Source organism: Vicia villosa, linkage group LG6 (genome assembly GCF_029867415.1).
Source record: "Vicia villosa cultivar HV-30 ecotype Madison, WI linkage group LG6, Vvil1.0, whole genome shotgun sequence".
Taxonomy (NCBI): domain Eukaryota; kingdom Viridiplantae; phylum Streptophyta; class Magnoliopsida; order Fabales; family Fabaceae; genus Vicia; species Vicia villosa.
The window spans coordinates 74,291,580-74,318,746 of record NC_081185.1 but is presented as its reverse complement, the minus strand read 5'-3'; the positions used below and the strand labels follow the sequence as shown (position 1 = coordinate 74,318,746).

Below are 27,167 nucleotides of genomic sequence, written 5' to 3'. Positions count from 1 at the left end.
CAAACAGTCCCTAACTAGGGTTTTTGTTTTTTTCAGGAGAACAAGTTTTTTGAGACCTCAAATGGATTTCATGGACCTCCATATATCTCAAAGTACCACCATACAAATTTTCAAACTTCAATTCGCTCAGACGCACAGTCAGCAGCTCAAACAGTCAACAGACGACCAATTTGACCGAAAAGTCTGTTAGAACAAGATTTGTTCTGATCAATATTCTTAGTTTTGATGATAACAAGGATATGAATTTTGTGTGAGATAATGTGGTACTCTAATACATTGCAATTTCCCTTTCAGGAAATATATAAAGAGTATGCACAAATCAGCGCTCAGAAGCTTTGTCTCAGAAGGTTCAGCATGCAACATCAGAACATGGTCTGGCAAGACATCAGAAGATGGTCAAGGCAGAATCAGAACATGGGTCTATGGAAGCATCAGAAGAACTTGAGATCAGAAGCAGAAGCACTGAAGTTCTCATGGTATCACGCTCAGAAGCACTTCAAGGTCAGAAGACAAGAAGATGTTATGCACCAAGCTGTTTGACTCTGATGATATTCAAATACTATATTCAAACATCAGATCAGAAGAAAGTACAAGTGGCAGGCTACGCTGACTGACAAAATGAACGTTGGAAGCTATTAAAGGCAACGTCAGTAGACACAGCGTGAACAAGGCTCGAGGTAGTTGACAAAAGCGTGAAACATTAAATGCAATGCTGTACGGAACACGCAAAGCATTAAATGCATCCAACGGTCATCTTCTCAAACGCCTATAAGTATGAAGTTCTGATGAGAAGCAAGGTTACGAATTATGAACGAAATTATTCTGAATGACTTGCTGAAACGCTGTTCAATTCAAAGCTCAGAAACTTCATCTTCATCAAAGCTCACTACATTGCTGTTGTAATATATTAGTGAGATTAAGCTTAAACGTTAAGAGAAATATCACAGTTGTGATTATAGCTTTTCAGAAGCATTTGTAATACTCTTAGAATTGATTACATTAAGTTGTAAGGAACTAGAGTGATCGTGTTGATCAGAATACTCTAGGAAGTCTTAGAGGTTATCTAAGCAGTTGTAACTAGAGTGATCGTGTTGATCAGGAAACTCTAGAAAGTCTTAGAGGGTATCTAAGCAGTTGTTCCTGGAGTGATCAAGTTGTGATCAGAATACTCTAGAAGACTTAGTTGCGGACTAAGTGGAAAACCATTGTAATCCGTGCGATTAGTGGATTAAATCCTCAAGTGAGGTAAATCACTCCGTGGGGGTGGACTGGAGTAGTTTAGTTAACAACGAACCAGGATAAAAATAACTGTGCAATTTATTTTTATCGTCCAAGTTTTTAGACTACACTTATTCAAACCCCCCCCCCCCCCTTTCTAAGTGTTTTTCTATCCTTCAAAGTCAACAGACAGTCAAAAATGAAATTTTTTGTCAACATCCATATTTTGTCAAAAGATTCATCATTTGATCATTTGTTGATCATAATTCATCAAGAAAAGATCAAAAATCAACAAAACCCTAAGTTTCAAAATTAGGGTTTTCTCCTAAAAAGTCAACTGAACTTTGACCGGCCATAACTCTCTCCTCGTTCATTCAAAAAATTCCAACCAAAGCTTGTTTTGAAGGAAATTCAATTATCTTTCAAATTCAATTGATCCCATGGTCATTGGATTCACCATTTGAAAAATATGAGCTCAGACATTACAGGTCATTTTCAAAGTCAACAAAAAGTGGTTTTTTGTCATAGGCCATAACATCAAGATAACTTCTCCAAATGAAAAAAAGTTTCCAAAGTAGCTTGTAGACGACATCTTGAGGTTTCTAAAAAGTACAAGAACACCTTCATATGATAAAAATTGAGGGATTTATGCCATGTTGAAGTTGGCTATATTTTGGGAAAATGCATGAAACCAACATTCATCAAAAGTGTTTTTTTTTTTCAAAAGAGGCCAAGTTTCCATGATCCAAACATGATTCTAACAATGCTAAGGGCCTCCCACGACCAACCTAAGGCCCATAGCATTTTTATTTCTTTTTTGGTTTAATTTTATTACATTTAAAGTTAAATTGAAAAAGAAATTGTGCAAGATTATTATCCAAAGCTTTGTCTCTTGTATGAGTCATCAAGATAGCTTATTTTCTGCAACAAGGAGAAGTACAAAGCAGGCCTAGAGCAAGAGAGACCAAGAAGTAGCAAAGCAATCAATGCTTCTTAGCTTCAATTTTAAGCACTTCATTGCTTATAAATGAAGTAGCATGTTTCAGTAACACAAGACACACGAATTCAGAACCATTACCATGCTTATACCACTCTTGTAACAACTTGTAATTTTGAAGAAAATTTGAAATTCGAATTTTAAATTCAAGCTCATTTCTATAGAAACTAAACACTCAAACACGTTCTCTAACCTTCATTGAATACATCCCAATCATTTTCAACAAGCAAAGCACTCAGAATCAAGCTCCATAGCTCACGGTTTGCACAAACAAAAACTAACCAAAATCTCATTATACATGCATATTTAGCACGATGTAATCATATATTTGAACTTGGTTTGATGTTCTGATTGTTTCTGGACATTTAATTAAGGTTTGGTTAAGTATTCACGAAGCTACCATTTTAGGGTTCATGATCTCAAAATTAGGGCTTCTTAAATTAGGCAAAATTACAGGTTCAAAGCGGTCTCATTGAATTCGTATGAACCAGACGAGTTGAACCATGGCCTCACGCCAAATTTATTTCACGTTTTGCTTGTATTCGTTATTATACAGGTGTAATAGGTTGAAGTTTTTTACAGCACCTGCAAATGAGCGGTGTAAAAGATCCATCCTGATGAGGAAGAAGAGACGTGGCGTCCTCTGAGTGGTTGGTTTGCGCGCGTGTGTATTTTGAAGTTCAGACCAATCATGTGCTTCACGTTCCACTATCCTATCATGTGCCCTATGTTTTTCAGCCATCTAATTTCATTAATCCAAGATCCAATGCTCACGAATGCACATCCATATCATGGACTCCACTGATTATCACACAGGATCACACTTAATATATTTTTCTATTTTATTTAATTTTCTTTCAATAATTATTTAAAAATAGTTTTAAAAATCAAAAAAATATACAAAAAATATTTTTAGGTTTATAAAATAATCTTTTTTTTTACACAAAAATATTTTATTTTTTTAATAATTAAAATATTTTGTTTAATTAATTAGTATATATTTATATATTTGCTTTTTAATTATCTCAACCAATCAAAAAATCAGAAAAAATTTGTTCTTTTTATTAAATTAGGTTTATATATTATAGACTAATTTTGTACATATTTAGAATATTTTTCTCTTTAAGTTTTAATTATTTGTATAATTATTTGCATAATTATATGTTAATTGACTTAATAATTTCAAAAACATCTTCAAAAAATCCAAAAAATTAGTTTTATTTTAAAATTAATTTATAAGCAATATGAACATATTTTAGACTTAATTTTTAGGTTTAAATTTTATTTCTACCTTTTTTTTCATTTTAATTAAATTAATTTTGCATTAATTCTAATTAAAATCAATCATCTAAAAATCCAAAAAATACTTTCTTTTATCTTATTGCAATTTAAAATTCCTAGATAAAGTGTATAGGTTGTCAAATTCATGTAAATAGCGTAGTTTACATTTCTCGCACAATCGATGTGATAGCGTAGATTTACTTTCCGCATTTTACATTCCCGCATTTTAATTCCTGTACATATAAAACTGCGTGTATGTAAAAGATAATAACTGAAGCGTTAGATCACTTACTTCAAAGACAAAAATATCTGAATCAAAACACAATCACACTTGCACCTCTTAGGGTAATCCCTCTGTCACTCTCTTCAAAAATCAAATTCTATTGTTTCAAATGCAAATCCAAACTTTTGTTTACATCCGGTCAAAGGAGAATTTTCTAAAAGAAATAGGAAAGGACCTTATAAACTTAGGGTAGATCTCCTAATTGCTTGCTCAAATCAAAACAACAAATGTCTCATATATCATTGTTTTTCAAAAATAAAACTTTCAAAAAAGACAATACTTGGTATATATCCAAACAAGGATCATTACGAAGTTAAAGCTCTTTTTTCAAAAACATCTTTCGAAAGATAAAACACTTTGTATACATCCGCACAAGGATAATTACAAAGTCAATTTACAAAATGAATTTTAAAGACCACATACAAGCATTTCAAGGCAAGACAAATGATTCAAAACAAGTGAGCTAAGCAATTAAGAGCCCATGGATAACCATGGATACAAAGGGGTGCTAATACCTTCCCTTTGTATAACCTACCCCCGAACCCAAAATCTCTTAAAGGTCTTTTTCTGTTTCTTTTATAAACCTTTCCTTAATTGGATAAAATAAAAGTCGATGGCGACTCTCTGATTTTCAAAACTCAAAAGCAAACGAAGAGTCAGTTCGTTTATCTCTCACACGAGAGATAGAAAAAATTGAGGGCGACACTTGTATTCCGCTGGTGCTACATTAATAACAGGTCAGATGTCTTGACATCAGGATTGACATCCAAGTTTGTCATACCAGAATTTTCACATAGAAACAAAGTATCACGTGCAAGTGTAATACGTGATATAAGATTGAATTTTGATTTCAAGCCACTTACAAATTCATGGAAATCTGGATGCTCCACTTTTGAGAAAGGTAACTCCCAAGCTATAAACAATTTCACGAGTAAATACCGTAATCTCTCTTGATCAAACCTAGGAACTGAAGGGGAAGAAGTAGGATGGCCATCACCATTCATTGAGGGTGTAAGTGTTCTTTGTCTCTTGTTAAAATCATTACTTGGGTTACTCTTGCAAGCCTTAAAATGTGCTACCATCGAACTCGTTCCATTATACTTGAGCTTTTTATCACAATAGTTGCATATAGCTATTTTTTCCGAGTAAGGATCTAGCTTGAAGTGATTCCAAACATCAGATCGATTTTTACGACTTCTAGTTTCGGGTGGTAACATAGTAGTGGTGTTCTGGACAACTGGTGAAGGAGTAGCAAATAAATTTGTTGGCTGACTTGGCTCAGATTCACCATCCATTTTGATATAAACTGCAAAATAAAACACAACACACAATACTAAGTTTAATAGCTAGCAAACCAACTATAATGTAGTATTATACTAAGCCTTTTGATTAGTTATTTACTTATGTTTTGTGTAATATATTTGTAGGTTATAAAACATAAATCTAAGTTGTTATATATATATATATATATATATATATATATATATATATATATATATATATATATATATATATATATATATATATATATATATATATATATATATATATATATATATATATATATATATATATATATATATATATATATATATGGTTAAATTATTCCCAAGGTCCTTTAAGTTATATAATTGTAACAATTAGGTCTTTCAAGTTTTTTTTGTAATAACTTGGTCCTTTTGGGTGATATCTGCCTCATTTTTCTCTCATTTTAATCATTTAGAAATGTTTATAGTTGTGTTTTTGGAAGCACCTCATCATTTTTACATTCTTCAAAATAATTGCATCCAAAATTAACACATTTTCTCGGTTAAAAAAGGATAATGGCGCACACATTTGATAACATAAAGGACCTAGTTCTAGCGAAAATAACATGAAGGATAAAACTGTTACAATTAAATAACTTAAAGGACATTGGGAGTAATTTAAGCTATATATATATATGCCTTTGATAATGAGTTTAGTGTAGCACACTAGTTCAGATGGAGATACTGATCAAATTGGTTGATGGTTGGGCCTTTCATTATAGGTTAAGGTGTTATTTAAGACTTTCTAGAAATGTTGTTCCATTTTTTTAGCATATAAATTTTAATAGCTAGCAAACTAACTAACATTTGTCTAGAAAGGTGCATCTGGTTCATATATGCGCTTTTGTGTAAGCTATATGTTGTTGTTCCTATAACTAAAGATCAAATTAAGTCAAACTCTTTTCATTTGTGTAAGCTTAGCATAATTCCTTTTATGTTTTTTTTCTTGAATGCTTTATTTACTTAACTGGTTAACGTGCATTCTTGAGTTCAACCGATTTATGTTTACCCAGGTTATAGTTTCTAGTTTCTACTGCTACTTGTTGTTACCCGCCCAGTGCCGCGATTTTATAGCTGGTTGAAAATGCAAACTATTTTGCTTTCTTCTAAGATGTCGATAGCGCGCTATAACGACATAGCATAAAGGAACCAGACCTCATCGCGACACTGTTGGCTGCTAAGCGCTATCCGCGATAGCGGGAATAACGACCTCTATTTGTGGTGTCATGGCTGCGCGAAAGCGGTACAATCACGATTCTGTAGCGGTTTGCAAACCGCTATTTCAGCATCTTGGCATTAACAGTCTACTATTTATTATAGGATTTGATTTGAGGAGAAAACTCTAGCGGATGAACTAAAGTATAAGGAAAGACAGTCAGAACTTTAGTATCTTAATCAAGAAAGAAAAAAAGACAGGCCTACAAAGCTAAGGTAGTGCACTATCTATTGCTTTTTTGGCTAAGTTGGATGGTAAGAATATATTCTCACTGTCTAAAAAGACACTGCTTTACATATTTGTGGTTAATCCAACACTCCTCCTGGGTTTCTCATTGAAACAGGTTGTGATACTAGAAGGGGAACTGTGGCTTATATAACCTGAAAGGGTCAGGATCAACTACGACTATCCTGGTTACAGTGTCCACTGATTGCACTAAAGCCATAGCAAGTCAGCTGCAAATTTTGCATTACCAAGAAAAGAAGTCAATCTCATCTCTGAGTTTTAGTCAATATTACAGGACTTGTTGATATTCTAATCTTCATAGGTGGACTAGTTTCTTTTCAAAAACAAATGGATGTGATTCTAGAAGGACTGCATGAAGAGTGTTAGGCATTGACAACTTTCATTAGATACAAGGAAAAATGCATCACATAACCTCACTTTTTGTTCCAAGTTCAATAAAATCACATTAGATTCCTCTCCTCAAATTCATGTTACTCACTCCTTTGGTTATTTCTCATTATTACACACACTTGCACTTTCATTGTTTTTTACTTTTTTAACCAAGTTTCAATCTATGCTACTTTTCAATATTACAGTACAACAAATTTAAATAAACCACCAACAATTAACAACACAGAACAACATAACCCATGAAGTGGATAGAAGAATTTACTTACAATAGAGCAAATTTGTAGTGAAATTTGGGATTAGGGTTTGTCACAAATTTGAGCGAAACATTGAAGCTGTGGTGAAAAAAAATGATAGAAGATAAGCTTTGATTAAGAAAAAAGGATGAGTTCTGATTAGGGGAAATGAGTTTACCTGAAAACGTGAAGAAATTGAGAAGAAAATGGTCCTTGAGGTTGAAGATGAACAGTGAAAACACGCTTTTGAAGTTTGAAATTCAATTGAATTTGGTAGTTTAAATTTGGGATCAGATGATTTTGGGCTTTTGGATAATAACCGGATTATAAACGGATCCAAAAATAAAATATGGTTGGATAACCAACCATTTAAAAATAATCCGGTTAAAAACCATTTCATTTCATTATATCTCGATATTTAAAATGGATTTGGATACGGTTTTGGATTTGGACATTATATCCAGATATTTTGTACACCCGTAATTTAATTTAAAGTAAGAGTTGTAATAATATTCTTCATAAAAGCACTTAAATTTAATATAAAGAATAAATAATGTATAGAGTGTAAACTTTTCAAGATACTAGTACTTTTATATATGAAGTAAAAATACTATTTAACTTAGTGAAAGAGAAAAATTCTACATTAAACATTTATTTTACACCTTATGTACAAATATGTAAGAGAAAAAATATAGAGAAAATAGAAAAGTCTTTTTTTTTCTTTTCATTTTCAATGAAACCATTTTCATTTCACTTCATCTCATCATCATCACCATCATTTTCAATGTCTTCAAAACATCCAATGTCTTAAGATAACTTGGAACAAACAAAAACTCTTCAACTTCCTTTTTTTTTTAACCTCAAATTTCATATTTTCTTACACTTTATTCTTCTCTTTCCTTCTATTCTACACTTCCACATTATCCCTCTCTTCTCTTCTTTGTTCTCATTAGAGAACTCCATTGAAACTTAGATGCTACATTGATTAGATCCAAGCTTTTGAACCAACCCATTACTGTTTTTAGCCTAAAAAAGGGTCATGGGTGGTGGTAGTATTAGAGAATCATGGTGTTTTTGTAAAGGGGTGAGTAAGTCTGAGAGAATGAAAGGTGCTATTTTTTCAGGAAAAAACCAAGCTTTGGCTACAATTAGTAACACCAATGTTGTTAATGGTGTTTCTGGAACTGGGTTTCTTATTCATAGGAACCTTCTTTTGACAACTCATGCTAATCTTCCTTCTGCTGTTGCTGCGAGTAGCTCTGAGATCCGCTTGCATAATGGTGTTGCGGCCACTCTTGTTCCTCAGAGGTAACACCCCGTTTGTGTTTGCTTATGTTATTTTGTTTTAGTTGATGAAAATGTTGTTTTTTTAGTTTAGAAAATGAAATGGGGTGCTTTGATTTTTGTGGATTTGATAGTTTTTTTAGGGGGTGGGAATAGAAATTAGGGAGGGTAGTATAGTGGAGGATTAGACCCCAATTGAGGTAGAAGAGTAGAAATTTGTTGACTTTATTGTTTAATCCTGTTTCTAGAATCTGGTAAGCTATGCAGCTAATTTGATAAAGTTGGTGTGAAATTCATTTCCAAATGTTTGGAAGTTGAGCCAATGTCTTAAAAACCAAACCAGCGAGACTTTTGGATCATGGTTCAATTGATTTAAACAACGTATATCTCTGTAACATCGACACGTCTGAAAAAAAGGCATGGATGTGTCTGTGTCATTATCAGGTTGACCTGTTAGTGTCAGTGTCGTGTTTCCGGTGTCCATGCTTCATAGGCACAGATTGAAGAAAAAGCATACAGTTAAATAGCTCAAATAACCAAACTATAGACAGTGTCCGTTCACCATTATACAGGTTGAACCGTCTGGTTCGATTTTTAAAACATTCGTGGAAAAGTTAACAAAACTCAACACATCTTAGGTTTGTTTTTGAACTGTCTTTGAATGTACAATATCCTTGTTATTGTCTTAATCACTGTACAACATATTCTCCAACACATGCTTCTTCATGTATCTGCTTTTTTTATGCCTGCAGTTCAGCTAAGTTTGAAATTGTTTGCTGCTTATTTCTTTTTATAGTAATTATGTAATGTGGCATCCTTGTGCCAAATATTTGTTCACATTATCTAGGAAATGTGGTTGCAGATTTAGTTTATTGCATACACAGAAGGTAATTTCTATATATGATGCAAACAAGTGTCATGTCATCCATGTTATTTGTTATACTATATTAATTGTTTGTTGCATATTGGCATATTACAACCTCATCCTATTGAAAAGTGGGTTACCTATAATAGAACAACCAACTGTAAAAGTATGGAGCCTTAGGTGTTTATTTCGAAACTTTAATCTGCTTAAAGTCAAACTAGCAGTTGTTAGCAGACTGAAATAGTAGTTACGATAACTGTAGATATTTCCTTGTTTTATAATGTACTAACAGTTATTGCAATCTGTTGTTGTCGCTTGCTATGATCAGTGATGTCAATCGCAGATCGTAGAAAATAGTGGTTTGTTCAAATTCTGCTACGCTATAGTGCTATAGTGACGCTATAATTGTGGTCTAAAGTGCATGATATTTTTTTGACTTGGTTTCAGGTTTTTCATTACAAGTTCTGTATTAGATCTTACAATAGTGGGATTAGATGATGCCGACGGGGAATCGAACGCGCAGGGTCAAAACTCTCACTACTTGAAGACCTGTTGTAAAACAAATCTTGATCTAGGAAGTGTAGTGTACCTTTTAGGTTATACAAAGAAACAAGAGCTCACTGTTGGTGAAGGGAAGGTCGTCATAGCGACCGACAATCTCATAAAACTTTGTACCGATGGAATTATATGGAGTCCAGGTTCTGCAGGATTTGATGTAAATGGAAATCTAGCTTTTATGATATGTGATCCTATGAAATTATCGACGTCACCGAATACAAAATCGCCTTCGACTTCTTCATCGTCTACCTCGTCGTGGAAGAAGGATCTCCCAATGCAATTTGGCATACCGATTCCTGTCATATGTGATTGGTTAAATCAGCACTGGGAAGGTAACCTTGATGAGCTTAACAAGCCGAAATTACCGCTCATGCGGTTGATGTCGAACGGTCCTAGGAGTGAACATTCATGCGCTTCCTTCACTTTGCGGCAAGTTTTCAAATCGACAGATGGTGATAATGAGGGCACCTCATCTTCATCAAACAACAATGTCGTAAAAACAAGAGATCAGGGACAAAGCTCGGGTGCTGTCGCCAACACTGCTGAAGAAGAAAACTTGATTACTAACTCTAATGCTGCACATATACAAGGGATTCCAACTCCAGAAATATACGAATCACCTAGAGTAACTTCTGTGCCGCTCAGAAAGAAAGAAAATACACAAATACAACTTTTGGACATCAATTTTCCCCCAAGGATTGCCAAACCTCCAGTTTCCTCGCAACCGTCAAAGGAACCGCATCCGAAACCCGCTGAACCTCTGCACGAAAACCAGCCAAAAGGAGAACAAAACCAAGACAGAATGCCAGTAAGAACTCCCGTTACTGAAGTTTCCTCAACAGGTTCTGTTAACGGAGCTCTATGTGAGGTTCAATCTAGTTCCTCACCCGTGGATGCTTCCCGAATGCACGACGGATATACCAGCGAAGGAGAGACTATGTACTCAGCAGAAACCGCAGAGAGCCGTAACTATACAAGTCCTCGAGAGTTGAACTTCCAACAAGTGGGAAGGAGTCAGAGTTGCGTAAGTCACAATAGATGGGGTGCTGCAAAGAGAAGTCAAGTTGCTCGCGGGATGCTAGTTGAAAATCAAAGAAGCTTCATGAATGTAAAGAAGATGCATTCACAAGGAGCAACTTCTCAGAGAAGCAACGAGTATTTCAGCCCAACGGTATCGTCGATCATGAAACGTAACGGCTCGGAGCAACCAACAAGATCCAGGCAAACTGCTTTTCATTCTCCTTCACCAAGATGGATGTTTTGATTGATACTTTATATCATGATATTTATTATCTAGTGCATAGAGTTATTATATAACTAAAAATGAAAAAGAAGAGTATAGTGTCTTTATATGTTTCTTCCTTTAGTTTTCCATATTTACATGCTTTTTATTTTTTATGGAACATATGCATAGACATGTTGTGGTGAATAAGAAATTTATGTCAAAATGTAGATTTCTTTCAAATGACTGACAGGGATAGTTTTAAGTTGTTGTTGAATTTGTGTTTTTTTGGGTGCCTAAATTAGATAACACATGATATCCTAATAATAATGATGTGGATTTGATTTTTTATTCTAACAGGTACCAATCAAAGTCATCTCACCATAGAAATTTATAGCAAGGTATTGATTACTAGAATGGAAAGCATAGAATCCAAAAATCTTGGTATTCATTCATATCTTCTTGTACTTCACAGATAGTCCAGTGTATGTAATGGTGTATTGAGTTTGGTTACTGAGTACACATATTAGATAACTCATTAATCATCTACTGTTTTTATTAATTATGATATTAAGCATCATTAACTGATATAGGGTGAATCATTAACCCTTCACTAAACTCAGTCTTGGTGTACCCTATAACTGATCTCAAATATGTCATGAACCACTGATTTTGAATATACTAAATCAATTGTCATGTGTTTTGAACTTTCAAGATGTACAAATATCATTTTTGTACATTGTTGTTTAGTATACCCGCATCTAGTGATCCCACACCTTAAAGAAACTCCAAAATACTCTTCGTATCATCTGCATTTCAAAATTCGGATGAGCCTATTATATATCAAATCACTTCATCGGAATGGCACCCCCATTTTTCCAATAAAAATGGTTTGAATTTCAATATTCCAATTAACGTTGCTTGCGTAGTTTCGTTACCATAGAAATAATACAGTTCCAAATTCTAATATTCGAATTAACCCTGTGATAGTATTTTTCTCTTCTGTCAATAAGTTAGAAGAAATTTGATATTTTTTAACTAAACATTACGTTATAAGTCATTTATAAATTAATCCAACAATAAACCATACAAATTTGTCATTTAATAATATGATTAAAATAGAAGAACTATTGGTATACTTGAATGCTAAAATGTCAAAATATCAAAATATACAGATTAAAAGACAAAAGACAACTATATATATATATATATATATATATATATATATATATATATATATATATATATATATATATATATATATATATATATATATATATAATGCCCATGTTCCTTTTATGCTGCTTGTATTGCAATACATGTTGTGCCTCTACTAAGATGACAAGTAGAGTAGTCATTTAAGGAGTGTCTTCCTCAAACTCGCCTCTAGCTATTGTCTCTCCCCCAATAGCTAAACTACAGACACATCAACAACGTGGCCTGCCCTTGCATGCTCTCTAATATACCCTGATGAGTCGGTCTCGGAGGATCCCCTTATACATCTGGTGTCATGTACGGATGTGACACTTTATAAACTCATTGGATGTAGTTATATATCGTACTCCATGAACAGGAGCTGACACGACGTACATCCTCTAGAACCAGGTAATTGCAATACTCTACAAAAAAATCTCATCAGGTAAATATATGAACATAAGTCGATACCTATATGCCATACATCCAAAGTACAAGGCTATTACATCCAAGGGTCGTGTCTCACGGTGCTTACCATACAGAATAAAGCAAGTATCATCTGACACGATGCAATCAAGAGCAACTTGGAATGGCTCGGTCTCCTGATTTTCTTCGAACGGGAAGATCGAGCACGCATGTGGTAAGTCTCAGAGTAGTCTTCCACATGCCCAGCCGGAGAGGCGTAAAAAATGATGGTTGATCCATGTCCGAAAATGGTTAAGATGAAATATTAGTAACAGTGTAGCATAAGCATTATGAAATTAATATCAGTATGGTTCAAAATAATTAACGTAAATAGACAATTTTTTTTCTGTCGATTGTCGAGTCTTCCATAAACTACATTCAACTAACTTGGAATAGATGTACACCAAACAATAAACCCCCAAGTTATACTCATGAATCCTCAAGAGGTATGACCTCAATGCACATGCCATGTGAATTAAAACTCGTGCATCATCATCGTCGGCATCCATAGTCGCAGCCAGGTGGTGTTCATACAAATCCAATGGGAATGAAAATCTATCAAGACATCCTCTAGTTTCATCTATCTCATGTTGGGCATTTCTTGGACCAGCTCCCAAATAAGTCACCATTGTGTCTAGCGTGTCAAGTCTACTAGTTCTAGAGTAGTTTAATAATTTTTCCATGATCACAAGATGTATGAGGCACGATACACCTTCAAATGTGATTGACATCTCTCCACAAAAGCAGACAATAACCCATGATAACATAGCCATATACACTCCCGCATAAATCCAACAGTTTGAAACCATGGTTCATCAGGTTGCGCCAACTTTGCAACCTTTCTACCACGGATGATACATTTTAACGTATCACGATACTTCAAAAGTAAATACATCCATAGTCATATAGTTCAAATATTATAACACAAATGTTTAAAAAAATAATTAAAAATTTATGTTACCTCTCCTTCCACACGTGCCTAACAAGCAGTATGGTATGGATATAGGGGAAGTTGTGAAAGCTCTGAGGGGTCTCTCGAGAAACCATTGGGCATAACAGTATATGGGGCATTTGGGGCTTATGGAGCAGGACAGACTTTTGAGGCAGCATGAGACATGTGAATTCGAGAAGACAATGCCGAAAACACATGAATTCAGGAAGACAATCCCTCACAAACAAACGAAGGCCCTTCAACTGTAGAACGCGAAGGTATAGCTTTCTTCCTTCAAATGGAAGCATATTGGATCACTCTTCCATGTCTTAGTCTTTCTTGATTGTCAGACACTTTTCCTACAATTAAATAAGAAAAATTATGTCATAATAGAGTACAAAAAACAACTGAGCAAAACCGTCACAGAAAAACCAATCCAAAAAATAGATAACAAGTAACTCCGGATTTTATTCTTCGAAATAAAAATTTGGATTTTGAAATTCAGACTGCACTGAACCAGAAACCACGATGCAGAAATAGCGCATGCACAAACCCTAAGTTCTAATGTTCAAATTTTTAAAGCAAAGGCAGTTTAGGACAAACAAAAATGACGTATATATTGCATTTAAGCCTGGTGTATCATACTTATTAACTATTTAGGCAATACATGCATGTCAAATCAAAAAAAGAAATGGAATGAGTAACTTACCAATACAATAGAGTACAACTTCAGAGAAGTGTTAAGCTTCAAAACAATGAAGCAAAAACTCTTAGATTACTTGAAAATGATGGAACAAACTCTGAGAATGCAAATGAGGAGAAACTTTTGTTTTGCTTTGTTTGAAGAAATAAAAATGAGAAGGGAGAGGAAAAGACACATATACTTAAAGAGAAGCATCTTGATTTTAGTCTCCATAGGAAATTTGGACATTGAAATCCAAAGTATTTTGAAATTGTGTGGCTTTGAGATTGGACATAGGTGTGATGTGTTAAGGCACATCCGAAATTCAATCCTCATAACTTACTGTTACGGATTCCAAAGTTCAAATTTTTTAACTCTAATTTTGGTGTGTTCTAAAAAGAAGATGTTATGTATGAAGTGTGTCCGGATTATAGAATCCAAATTTAAGGGTTATATTTAGAATTTTGGAAAAGTGAATGAGTAATTCATGAGGTGTATTGAACAATTCCCTTTTGTATAATATATAGCGTGACTACATGCATCAAACGAAACCATGTTGATATCAGTTGTTTGAATCATCTTAAAATTATTTAAATTTGATGATTAGCTTTTAACTCTAAATGTTGCCTGTTTAATTTATGTAGTTTTACACATTTTTATTTTGCACCATTCGATATTAATACTATTTTGAGGCCAAGAGTGGCTCACAAATAGACATGTTTATTATGTAATGTTCCTAAGCGGAAACAAGTGCAGACATGCCTTTCTTGGTTGGCAGTGATAACTAAAAAACCACAAACAAGTTGAGGTCCAATGCACCGACGATGTGAATGCAACCTATAGCAATAACTGAAAAAATGCATGATTTGTGGATGAGATGTTTCTACTTTCTACATTAGGTCAATACCAACAAATAATGGACACTATAAATGAATGAAAAAGACAACTAGGCATTAGTTACAAAACATGAGTGTCCCTTGCATGGTGTACAAATGTATGAATTTAAAGTTTCAGATAATTAGGTAATAGTACCACAAATAATTGTATGCACTATTAGATTCTTCAGTCTAAAGTTTTGAGTTTGAAAAAAATCTGAAGGTCTCGTCTCACTCATCCTTGCAACAAATGCTTAAAATGAGTAGCACATGATCAATAGTGCAATATGCATTATTTATGACAATAGCTTGTTTGTGTTGATATTTTTTTTTTGGTAACATAACAAGCTTGTTTGTGTTGATTTTTATTAAAATATGTTGTATTTATGCATTTTAATAAGTAATTCATTTCTTTTAATTTAGTTATTTATGCTAATTTCTTGTCAATGAAAATAGACCCATATTATATATGGGTGAAAAAACGGACATGCCTATTAATTTTTTACGGGGAAGATTAAAATTTTATGTCTGCTTCCTCTATTATAACTGCCATACGTTGAACTCGTTTTTTAAAAAATAATTGTGTTACAGAATTTTAGTTAAAAAAATTCACAAATAAACTTTTTATTAAAATTTCAGATAAAATTTAATTTGAATAGTTATTCTTAAAATGTTATTTTATTAGTTTATTGAAACTTTTTTATTTATCAAAATTTCAAAAAAATTATTTAATTTTAAAACTATTTCAAATAATTTTTCATAAAAATAATTTTTTTTAAAATTACAATTTGAATTTGTTTTGATCTTTAATAATATATTTTAATAATATATGTTCGTTTTATAGGATACCAAAATTAATAACTCAAATTTTAAAAACAAATAAAAAAATACTAATAATATTTCAAAAAACAATTTTAAAAAATTCATTTTTTAAAATACAAAGAAATATATATATTTTTTTAAAGTTAAAACAAACGGCACCAGAATTGACCTCTAAATTAGCACAAGTTACAGATGAAAAGGTATATTAACCTAAGAATTGTTGTAGATCAGTTAAATAATGAAATTCAGTTTAGACCACTAGGACAATGATAATGATATTTTTTATGCTTGCATATTAAGTATGTGGGTTATAGAGCTAAATAACGAATCTGATGCAAAAACCTTGAGATTGTAGTTGACACTAAACATGGCTATTAAGACATGAGAGCCAATGTTAGCAATATAATGATTTAATCCAAGTGTGTTACCAAATTATTAGTAGAAGAAAGAAAGCAACTGATTGTAACAGAAAGAGTATATGCATATATTAGTGGAAATTCAAAACTGCATGTACATTACTATTGAGTACAAGGTAAAATGCCAAAAATCCTTTCCAACTCTGAATCAGATAATTAATTGCTGGTAGCAGCTAATTCTAAACTTCAGAGAAGATCTATAGACCAGTTCAGCTGGAGCCAACATCAACTCCTCTTTGCTTCAAATATTCCTTGGCCTCAACAATGTCCTGAAAATAAGCAACAAAATAAGCAACATTCTTTGGCATTCTTTAACTGCTTAAGGATCATTTAGGAGGAAAGGTTGGCATTTATATGACAATTGGAGTACTTTTTAACCGAGTTAAGATTTGGGGAAGCAAAAGCATATCTGTCTGTACTCAATAGGTTCAGAGAAACATGGGGACACTGGTCCACTTTCTTGGTTGAAATAGGATTGCAATTAGATTATATCATTTACTTTTCACAGGAAACAAAGACTACAAAAATGCACAATGACATATAGGAACAAGAAAATGATCCTCTTTAATGATATTTGTGAGTTGGGTCCTTGATGGTCTGAAAAGAACGAAATGCAGTCACTTGCTGTCACAATTATTCACATGAACTACGCACATTTTTATTCCATTCCTGCAGATAGGAGTTTGGGGGCTTGACATCGAATTAGTTAGTCTGCAAATCAGTGCCATACATATTAAAGGATAGAAAGGTTAACTTGTCTCAAGCTCGTGAGAGCTTGTGTTTGTAAGTGTTTTGGTTGTTCTTGCTTCCCTCTTCTTAGGCATTAGCATTACAATAAAAACAAGCTTCAGTTTAGGTCTCAAGAGTGTCCTTATTGGCTACTCCACCTCTCATATGTCCCCGGATGGTTGTATCTACATCTCCAAAGGATAGGAAGGTAAACTTATATCAAAGCTCATGAGAGCTTGTGTAGACTGTCACACATTGTATAGTTTCCCTCTAATTGATTCTGTTAGCTTGTAACTAACGCTGTTAAGAGTGTAACTAGCTGACTGACAGCTGTCAATTACTTAATCGGCCTCAACCGGTTTCCCCTTCTTAAGGCAACCTATATATAGGACTGACCTCAATTGATCTTGTAACTGAATTCATTTCAATCAAAATCATTAGCTGAAAAACTCAGAGCATTCAGTTCTTGCTTTTCTCTAAGTTTTCATTTATGAATAATTTCCATTTTGTGATTTGATAAACTCTAATAGTAAAGAAACCTTATTCCATTAAACTGAGAATGATGGTCCCTTACAGGTTGTGACAGACATTTTTGCATGAGACGATAAAAAGGATTTGAATCATAATCTAGGTCCACAAATAAAAATTTATTGAACCCAAAGTTGCATTTGCAAGAGTATTCATATGTCAAGTCCAGATTTTGCAATAAAATTTTCTGATCGAAATGTTCAATATGAGGGAAGGGGGAAAGGATATTGGTGACAAAATAATAACTCGGGACCTCAAGGAGTTGCCTGCTACCAAGGACTACCCAGTTTATGCAACATTACACATGTTACTTTTCTCACCACAACATTTATGCCCCCTTCTATTCCTATTCCATTGTCAATACAAACAAGTCAACACTATTGTTAACTGTGCTTGCAACCTAAATATTGTGGCGTGTCCCTCCTTTAAAAAAGGCTCATATTAGAAGGAACCTGAAAAATAAGTGAAATATGAAGGAACAAAAATTTGGTGACAGGTAGAACAATTAGTGTGCTTATAAAGACTAAGGCTAGAATGTCTGAGGAGAATTCTTCGATATGTTATTTTTAGAAATTTGTGATTTGCATATTTTGGAGGACACATTTTTAAGACTGATATTTTTTTCCTTCTATTCTAAAATTGCAAGGATATCTTGTCTTTTCTAATAAATCATTTTATTCTCAGTAATAGATAATTCTGAAACTGAATGAACCTCAATAATAGACAATTTTTATGCAAATTAAGTATGTGGAAATTAAGAACAATTGTTGCTCCAAGTTAGACAACTGTGGAAAAATTTTGGTTTATTAATTCAACAACTGCTCTGGAACAGGGTTACAATTCACAATTACAACTTATAGAAACTGACACAAACTACACACATAAAAAGACAGCGAGCAGTTCGGTTCCTCCCAAGATTTCGAGAGTCTTGGAACACTCCCTTCCCAAACTCTCCGAGAGTTGGGTCTCCTAATAACCACTAAATAACTTCCCAATATCATAAACTCTCCCCTATCTTCCTCTATTTGTTCTAAACAAAAACACACAAAATTAATAAAATGCGACTACTCCTAAGTCCTAATGATATAATAACTTCCACTAAACTGCTTATGATAATATAATTATTGTCACGAACATAACAATCAGTTTTCCTTAATAAGAGGTCTAACACTCCGGTCCTGAAATTATTTCAAACAATTGTAGAAGAGTAAACTTCAAGTACACAAATCTACAAACATACATACTCCATATGAACTATAAATAGCATGGCATTTATTATTAAGTATATAACAATGCAATTACTAATGTAGAGGTAGAAATACCTTTTGCAACAACAGAGCTTCTTGAGGACATGTAGGAAAATTCATCAGACCAACTCCAACCATTAATAGTCCGTAACATCCTAAAGACACGACAAAATAGATTGGTAGCTGCATAAAGGACAGAAGTATGGTTGTTAGCATTATGAGGTTTATAATTCTATCAAAATATAAAAAAAGAACATCAAAAGATTGGGTTAAGCTGGAAAGGATCAGAGAACTTTTCTTGTAAGGCTTAGGTTTGAATCCATCTCCTGGAAATCCCCGCTTTAAAGGCTATATACAAGTACATTATAAGTCCTCATTGAGGTGTATAGTTTAATAGCTTAGGAAACAAAAAAGATTTACCTCTCCAAAACAATATTGTACCAAAAACCAAATTAAAAAGTAAAGTATTTGTATGAACTGAAACCTACCAACCAAGTATGACTTTGTGGAATCATAGAAGTTTGTAGAAGGCCAATCCATAAAGCAGTGATGGCAATTACCAACGTCAAAATCTTTACAATATGCTTCATTTATGAATCTGAAATTAGATGAATAATATGAATATTTGTGTGTAAATGTGTTTGTGTAAATACAAAAACAAACAAAAAAAGAAGATTCTATTTGTGGGAATAACTGCTTCATCACAAAAATAAAATATGTGGGAGCGTATTCAATGTGAAAATAGAAGGACTGCGTGGGAGAATCAGAAGACCCGTTCATCATCATGGATTTCTAGATATCAGATACAACATAGTTGTCATACATAAATCAGAATGCTCATACATATGTTATGAAGCAAAGCCTAAAAGTTGTGATCTAATGAAACTGACTCCATTTAAAAAAAAAAAAAAAAACTCAAGTAAAAGACTCTTGTAGCTGCTGCCATCAGATGGGATTTCCATGAAATTCATTTCATTGTTAATAATAACAAATATGATAGTTTATATCACTCAAAGCCCTTGCGCAGTTTCCCAACATCATTTGGATTTTACAAGCAAAATGCATGATTGACTAAATTCATATTTATCAACTGATCAAATTCTACAGCTCTGAATTTCTTTTCCAAAGAGAAACTTATATGGTACCGCTTGACCCAAAAGAAAGAGGCTCCTACAAATCAAGAGCATGAAGGTAGGTATTACGAAAATGAAAATAAATGTAAGAAAAAATAGAAACCCATTAAATTTGATCATGGAATTCGACTCATAACATACATCTATCACATCACATAGCAAATTCATCATTCAAAAAGATTATAATTATATGGCCTTGAAGTTAAAATGGGTTAACAATTGACATGTCACAGTGGCTCCAATCTCTATTATGCAAATACAACAACGTTACTAAAATGATAGGTAGAATTTCAAAATAAATAATCAATTGAAACATCACTCAAGAAGAAACCAATTATACATGGAAACTGAAGTAAACTATTTTCCACTTCCATCAGGAGGGGTCACCATGAAATTCATTTCACAGTTCAACGGAACTCAAAACCCTTGCGCAATTTCCCAACATCACTTGGAAGTTTAAGGAACAAACATATCACCTAAAAACACATGTTGCCAGAGCTAGGCAAGTATGGGGAAAAAATTATGTAAATTTCAAAGGCCTCAAGAAAAGAGCATTCAATTGATAATACAAACATTTCTCAAAAAGAAACCAATTATACATGGCAACTGAAGTAAACTATTTTCCACTTCCATCAGGAGGGGTCACCATGAAATTCATTTCACAGTTCAACGGAACTCAAAACCCTTGCGCAATTTCCCAACATCACTTGGAAGTTTAAGGAACAAACCTATCACCTAAAAACACATGTTGCCAGAGCTAGGCAAGTATGGGGAAAAAATTATGTAAATTTCAAAGGCCTCAAGAAAAGAGCATTCAATTGATAATACAAACATTTCTCAAGAAGAAACCAATTATACATGGCAACTGAAGTAAACTATTTTCCACTTCCATCAGGAGGGGTCACCATGAAATTCATTTCACAGTTCAACGGAACTCAAAACCCTTGCGCAATTTCCCAACATCACTTGGAAGTTTAAGGAACAAACCTATCACCTAAAAACACATGTTGCCAGAGCTAGGCAAGTATGGGGAAAAAATTATGTAAATTTCAAAGGCCTCAAGAAAAGAGCATTCAATTGATAATACAAACATTTCTCAAAAAGAAACCAATTATACATGGCAACTGAGGTAAACTATTTTCCACTTCCATCAGGAAGGGTCACCATGAAATTCATTTCACAGTTCAACAGAACTCAAAACCCTTGCGCAATTTCCCAACATCACTTGGAAGTTTAAGGAACAAACCTATCACCTAAAAACACATGTTGCCAGAGCTAGGCAAGTATGGGGAAAAAATTATGTAAATTTCAAAGGCCTCAAGAAAAGAACATTCAATTGATAATACAAACATTTCTCAAAAAGAAACCAATTATACATGGCAACTGAAGTAAACTATTTTCCACTTCCATCAGGAGGGGTCGCCATGAAATTCATTTCACAGTTCAACAGAACTCAAAACCCTTGCGCAATTTCCAAACATCACTTGGAAGTTGCTGGAACAAACCCTATCACCTAAAATTGCATGTTTCTTGAACTAGGCAATTACGAATATAAATATTATGTATATCAAAAGGCCTTAAGAAAATAGCATTCCATCAAATTCAGAATCACATGCATCCCTAAAAGATCAGGATTCTTCATTCATACATCTAGGGTTTTGTTAAAAGCTATGAGACGTGTGGATACCTGGGTGGCGCGATGCAAGTTGCTACCAGGAAGAAATGAGAGACGAAATACGATAGATATGAGAGTTGTATGTCATTGGGAGAGCAGGCGTGGTGGTCGCAAGTCGGAGGTGGACGGTGGTAGCGATGGACTCGGAGTGGTGGGGGCGCAGTGATGGTGAAATGGTGATAAGAGGGACAACTCTATTGTGTGTGGGGGAGAGAAACGGACTTATGGGGAATCGGATCCCCACCTGCTTTTCTTCTACTGCCATCGTTTTAGTGCCATTACTGACCATTAGATAATCTAACCGTCGTTTCCGTCGATTGTTTAATGCAATTTTTTTTAATAAATTTTTTTATGGCTTAAAGATTAATCCAAAGGTTTTTATTAAAGTAGAAGAGGCAGAAGGAGATAATAAATCGGAGAGAATCTAAATATGAGTTATGGAAATTAGATACGTCATAAAAAGTGATTAGATCATTTTGAATAAGTTTATTCGACTCAGGTCGAAGAGAATCCAAATATGAGTTATGGAAATTAGATAAGTCATAAAAAAGTGATTAGATCATTTTGAATAAGTTTATTCGACTCAGGTCGTATATAATGTGAAGGAAGACTTTTTGTTTCTCCGCATATTTGAAATACTTGTTAGAAGTTTTCACTAATTCATCTTTGAATGTGGATAGCTAGTTCTCCTTCCAGTCTTTTTAGAGAATTGAGAGCTCTAAACAGATCCTTCAGACTCTTATACAAGATAGCGAGAGTTTGTGCCTTTAGCTATATCTTTTTAGGTAAAGATTTTAAACCATCACTCTATTTTAGCAGGATCATCACTCTTTCTTGACCTAAGGCGATTCTTCCCTTAGCACTCCAATGTCCAAGTCAGATCGTGATTCAAGATGAGTGTAATGAAATTGGAAATCAGAGATTGTGCCTTGTTCTTAGTGTGTGTGTGTGAACTGATTTTATATCTTGGTTCAAATGGAGCAAATTTGAGATGGATTCGACCTTGGTCAATTATGCCTTTTGGTCGGTCCAGAATAGTTGCCCAAAGGCTTTGTCGAGCACTCAAGGAGGTAGGGGAAGCCATAAGTATCATTGACCGACCTCCATGACGTGATCTGATGTAAAACTAGAACTGAAACGCCTAAGATCAGTTTTGAAAAAGTAACGGGGAACATGTGCATTTAATGCGGTTTCATTATTGAAACGATTTATCACCCTTTCCTGACATGTTTAGTAATGTGACCAACTGTGGTATAATGTAGTTTATAGAGTATTTGAGTGCACTCGAGTTGGCGTGTATTTGTGAGTGGAAATTTAACCATTGATCTTGTGAATTCTTTTTGTAGTTGGTCTTGATCCTTCAATTGTTGTTGCTTATAAATATGATGAGATGAGTATTTGGAAGTTGTCTCACCCTTTAACATTCAAACTGACAGTTACTTTCCATAGAAAGTCTATGTTCCTTCTTCCTTTAGAGTATCATTAATATTTCATAGTCATGTATCATTCTAACTCGAGCTTTTATCTTTGGCATGTCCTATATTTTAGTTTGGATGAGTAATAACATAGTTGATTTAGTGATTGATTCCAAAGTTGAAAGTTCATTCGCTTCTGCAATGGGGACATCCTCAAATTCTCATATTCCTTCTCTTATTAACGATAATATAGGACAAGCAATTATACCCATGGCGGATAATTCCGAATCACAAAAGGTATTTGGCAATTTCTCAAAGGAGGGAACTTCTTTTTCTGGGTCGTTAGATGTAACACCCCTCTAATAACCCGCGGCATTTAAACAATTATTAATCAGAGTAAACATGTAGAGAGGCATCACAATTACATAAATAATAAAACACGCGTCAATATAGATCATGCATTCACTGAAAACACCTGATATCATAACTCATTAATCAATTCATGTTTTACACAGCGGAAATACTTCGTCAAGTCAAACATCCATCATTAATGTATAAGACTTCAAATAACAAAACAAAATAGAGTTATAATCAAACCCAAAACAACGCGTTCCCAGTGTTACATCTACCAGAGCATGACACCGACACTATAACTAAAAACCGACTTATGAGCTAATCCTCACCAAGTCGCGCCGCTATCCTCAATCTGAAAATGACAACAAGTAAGGGTGAGTCTCATCACAGTTAACCGATGTTATTGCATCATAAATAATAACATTTCATAGTTATATCATTCACCCAATTGTTTCATATTCAGACAATCATCAGCCACACATCCACTGATAAACAGACAAGTCATCATATAACATATATAATCATGTTATAAACAATCATGCACATGTATGAAACTGACACTATGCATGTGGTACCAACATCACCAGTGGACATCATCCACCGACCGATCTATCATCATCCAGATACGGCCCTGCCAGCACAGATTCCACACAATGGGAATCCTACCCTTCACTGCATCCTCTCATCTTTAGGATACAGCCCTCAACTATGATTATGAATGCATGCAAACACATATATATAACATACCAACATCATCATCTCACTATGAGTAGCATCATCTTTACTCATACATCATCATACATCATCATCATCAAGTATGTTCAAATATATGTACAATTGCATCATTCAAATAAAATCATATATCAATCAATCATACGATTTATTTCATTCTAATCATCATAAATCAAACATCATTCCAAACAGATCAGCATTTTAAAAGTTACTCATCACCGAACTCCTAAAATCACAAAACAGCAAAACTTTGCAAGTCACGCTGGCCATACGCGTACCATACGCGTACCAGCAGAGCCAGAATTTCACAAAAACACACACCATACGCGTATCATACGCGTATGGGCAGAACCACATTTCCACACAAAACACAAGCATACGCGTATCAGCCTGCCATACGCGTACCTGCCAGTCACCATACGCGTACCATACGCGTATGAGCAGATGGTGCAACCTGATGCACACTTGGGGAGCGTATCATACGCGTATCATCCCCTCCATACGCGTACCGTACGCGTATCATACGCAAATGGGCAGCAGTTCACAGAAACCTGCAACTTACCCATTCGTCTTCCTCGCGATTTCACCTGTACAGCCTGCGATTTGGGTTTCAAAACCAGAAAATTTCACATAATAACATCACACAATTCACCCAACAATCACAGTATATGATTCTATGAACGAATTCATTCATCATACCCTAAATCTATTCAGTTATTAGGGATTTAATAGCCACAGATCCAATCTAAATGATGAACACAACAGAAAATCCATGAATACATAATCAATTATCCAAACAATACTCCTAATCGACATCACTATCCATAACACGATAATAGAGGTTAAATGGAGAGTCTCCCCTTACCTTAGACAATTGTTCTTGATCCTTGATCTCTCCCTCTACAGTTCTCCTTCACGTTCCTCGTTCCAAACCTCTGTTCTTTCACGTTCTTTCTTCCTTCCCAAATCCAATTGTTTTATGAAAAATAATAATAATTTAGTAAAAGGATTATAAAATCGCCCTCCCCCTTTTACTATTTACTCATATGGCCCAAATACCATAAACCATTATTTATTCATTATTTTCACAAAATCTTTATAATTCTAATTATCAATTCAATATTCCAATTAAATTAATATTAAAATTATACGGGTGTTACAACTCTCCCCCACTAAAAGAGTTTTCGTCCTCGAAAACATACCTCAGGTAAAAAGTTCTGGGTAAGAGTCCTTCATCTGACTCTCTAGCTCCCAGGTAACATTCCCTTCAGATGGTCCTCCCCAAGCTACTCTGACCAAAGCTATTTCCTTGCCTCGCAATTGCTTCAGCCTTCGGTCCTCTATCCTCACAGGTAAAGTCTCAACCGTCAAGTTATCTTTCACCTGTACATCATCTACTTGGATCACATGGGACGGATCCGAAATGTATTTCCTCAACTGAGATACATGAAACACATCATGCAAATTTGCAAGCATCGGCGGTAGAGCGATACGATAAGCCACTTCTCCCACTCTTTCAGAAATTTGGAATGGTCCAATAAAACGCGGAGTCAACTTCTTTGACTTCAATGCTCGACCAATCCCCGTCATAGGAGTAACTCTCATAAACACATGATCTCCCTCTTGGAACTCAAGTGTTTTCCTCCTTTTGTCGTGATAACTCTTCTGACGACTCTGAGAAGCCTTCATCTTCTCCTGAATCATTTTAATCTTCTCTGTAGTCTGTTGTACAATTTCTGGACCAATCACAGCACTCTCGCCAGATTCGTACCAACACAACGGCGTCCTACACCTCCTACCATACAAAGCCTCAAACGGAGCCATACCGATACTCGAATGATAACTGTTGTTGTAGGTAAACTCAATCAAAGGCAGATAACTATCCCAAGTACCTCCTTTTTCCAACACACAAGCCCGTAACAAATCCTCTAATGACTGAATTGTCCTCTCAGTCTGTCCATCAGTCTGCGGATGATAAGCAGAACTCAATCTTAGCTTAGTACCCAAAGCTTTCTGCAAACCTTCCCAGAACTTAGACGTAAACCGCGGATCTCTGTCTGACACAATACTTGAAGGAATACCATGAGACTCACTATCTTCTCAATATACAATTGAGCCAGCTTCTCCATCGGATAATCCATTCTCACCGGTATAAAATGTGCAGACTTCGTCAACCTGTCTACCACGACCCAGATAGCTTCACAATTTCTGAAAGTCCTCGGTAAACCCGACACGAAATCCATTGAGATGCTATCCCACTTCCACTCAGGAATATACATCGGTTGCATCAACCCAGACGGTTTCTGATGCTCAATCTTTGACTTCTGGCAAGTCAAACAAGAATACACAAACTCAGCAATTTCCTTCTTCATTCCCGGCCACCAAAACAACTTCCTCAAATCATGGTACATCTTGGTAGCACCAGGATGAATACTCAATCCACTACGGTGTCCTTCTTCTAAAATACGCTTTCGGAGTTCATCAATATCAGGAACACAAACTCGGTCACCAAACCTCAGTATACCATTCTCGTCGACTCTGAATTCACTACTCTTGCCTTGATTAATCAAAGTCAACTTATCAATCAATTCCACATCAACTTTCTGACCTTCTCTGATTTCTTCAAGAATACCACTAGTCAGCTTCAGCATACCCAATTTGACACTAGTAGGAGTACCTTCACATACCAAACTCAAGTCTCTGAATTGTTCAATCAAATCCAATTCCTTCACCATTAGCATAGACATATGCAAGGTCTTCCTACTCAAAGCATCAGTAACCACGTTTGCCTTACCCGGATGGTAATTCAAACCAAAATCATAATCCTTCAGAAATTCTAACCACCTTCTCTGCCTCATGTTCAACTCTT

General features: G+C 34.6%; 2 protein-coding genes across 5 annotated transcripts; one reads left to right on the top strand and one right to left on the bottom strand.

Moving 5' to 3' along the window:
• The first annotated feature begins 7,936 nt into the window (after positions 1 to 7,936).
• Positions 7,937 to 11,980, top strand: LOC131609229 (uncharacterized). 2 transcript variants are annotated; one of them, XM_058880904.1, is made up of 3 exons: positions 7,937 to 8,479; positions 9,768 to 11,099; positions 11,461 to 11,980. In XM_058880904.1, the coding sequence occupies exons 1-3, from the start codon at positions 8,211 to 8,213 to the stop codon at positions 11,495 to 11,497; spliced, it is 1,638 nt and encodes a 545-aa protein (XP_058736887.1). In that variant the 5' UTR covers positions 7,937 to 8,210; the 3' UTR covers positions 11,498 to 11,980. The 2 variants fall into 2 exon arrangements, with proteins under 2 accessions (XP_058736887.1, XP_058736886.1); XM_058880903.1 differs by lacking the exon at positions 11,461 to 11,980 and having other exon boundaries at positions 9,768 to 11,412.
• A 4,483-nt stretch (positions 11,981 to 16,463) lies between these two features.
• On the bottom strand, positions 16,464 to 22,145 carry LOC131609228 (dolichol-phosphate mannose synthase subunit 3-like). 3 transcript variants are annotated; one of them, XM_058880902.1, is made up of 5 exons: positions 21,810 to 22,145; positions 20,135 to 20,159; positions 19,478 to 19,587; positions 19,065 to 19,172; positions 16,464 to 16,754 (listed from the first exon to the last, which is right to left on the bottom strand). In XM_058880902.1, exons 3-5 carry the CDS (start codon positions 19,577 to 19,579, stop codon positions 16,695 to 16,697), a joined length of 270 nt encoding a protein of 89 aa, XP_058736885.1. In that variant the 5' UTR covers positions 19,580 to 19,587; positions 20,135 to 20,159; positions 21,810 to 22,145; the 3' UTR covers positions 16,464 to 16,694. The 3 variants fall into 3 exon arrangements, with proteins under 3 accessions (XP_058736885.1, XP_058736884.1, XP_058736883.1); XM_058880901.1 differs by lacking the exon at positions 20,135 to 20,159 and having other exon boundaries at positions 19,478 to 19,590; positions 21,814 to 22,144; XM_058880900.1 differs by lacking the exon at positions 20,135 to 20,159 and having other exon boundaries at positions 21,810 to 22,138.
• Positions 22,146 to 27,167: the final 5,022 nt, after the last annotated feature.

What these genes read in the sequence shown, in the direction of transcription:
- LOC131609229 (XM_058880903.1), top strand. Translation starts at nt 8,211, where the DNA reads ATGGGTGGTGGTAGTATTAGAGAATCATGGTGTTTTTGTAAAGGGGTG. An exon ending in GCCACTCTTGTTCCTCAGAG is followed by an intron (nt 8,480 to 9,767) that starts GTAACACCCCGT and finishes ACTTGGTTTCAG; the next exon opens with GTTTTTCATTACAAGTTCTG.
- LOC131609228 (XM_058880902.1), bottom strand. Translation starts at nt 19,579, where the DNA reads ATGAAGCATATTGTAAAGATTTTGACGTTGGTAATTGCCATCACTGCT. An exon ending in CACAAAGTCATACTTGGTTG is followed by an intron (nt 19,173 to 19,477) that starts GTAGGTTTCAGT and finishes TCCTTTATGCAG; the next exon opens with CTACCAATCTATTTTGTCGT. An exon ending in AAGCTCTGTTGTTGCAAAAG is followed by an intron (nt 16,755 to 19,064) that starts GTATTTCTACCT and finishes GCTTATTTTCAG; the next exon opens with GACATTGTTGAGGCCAAGGA.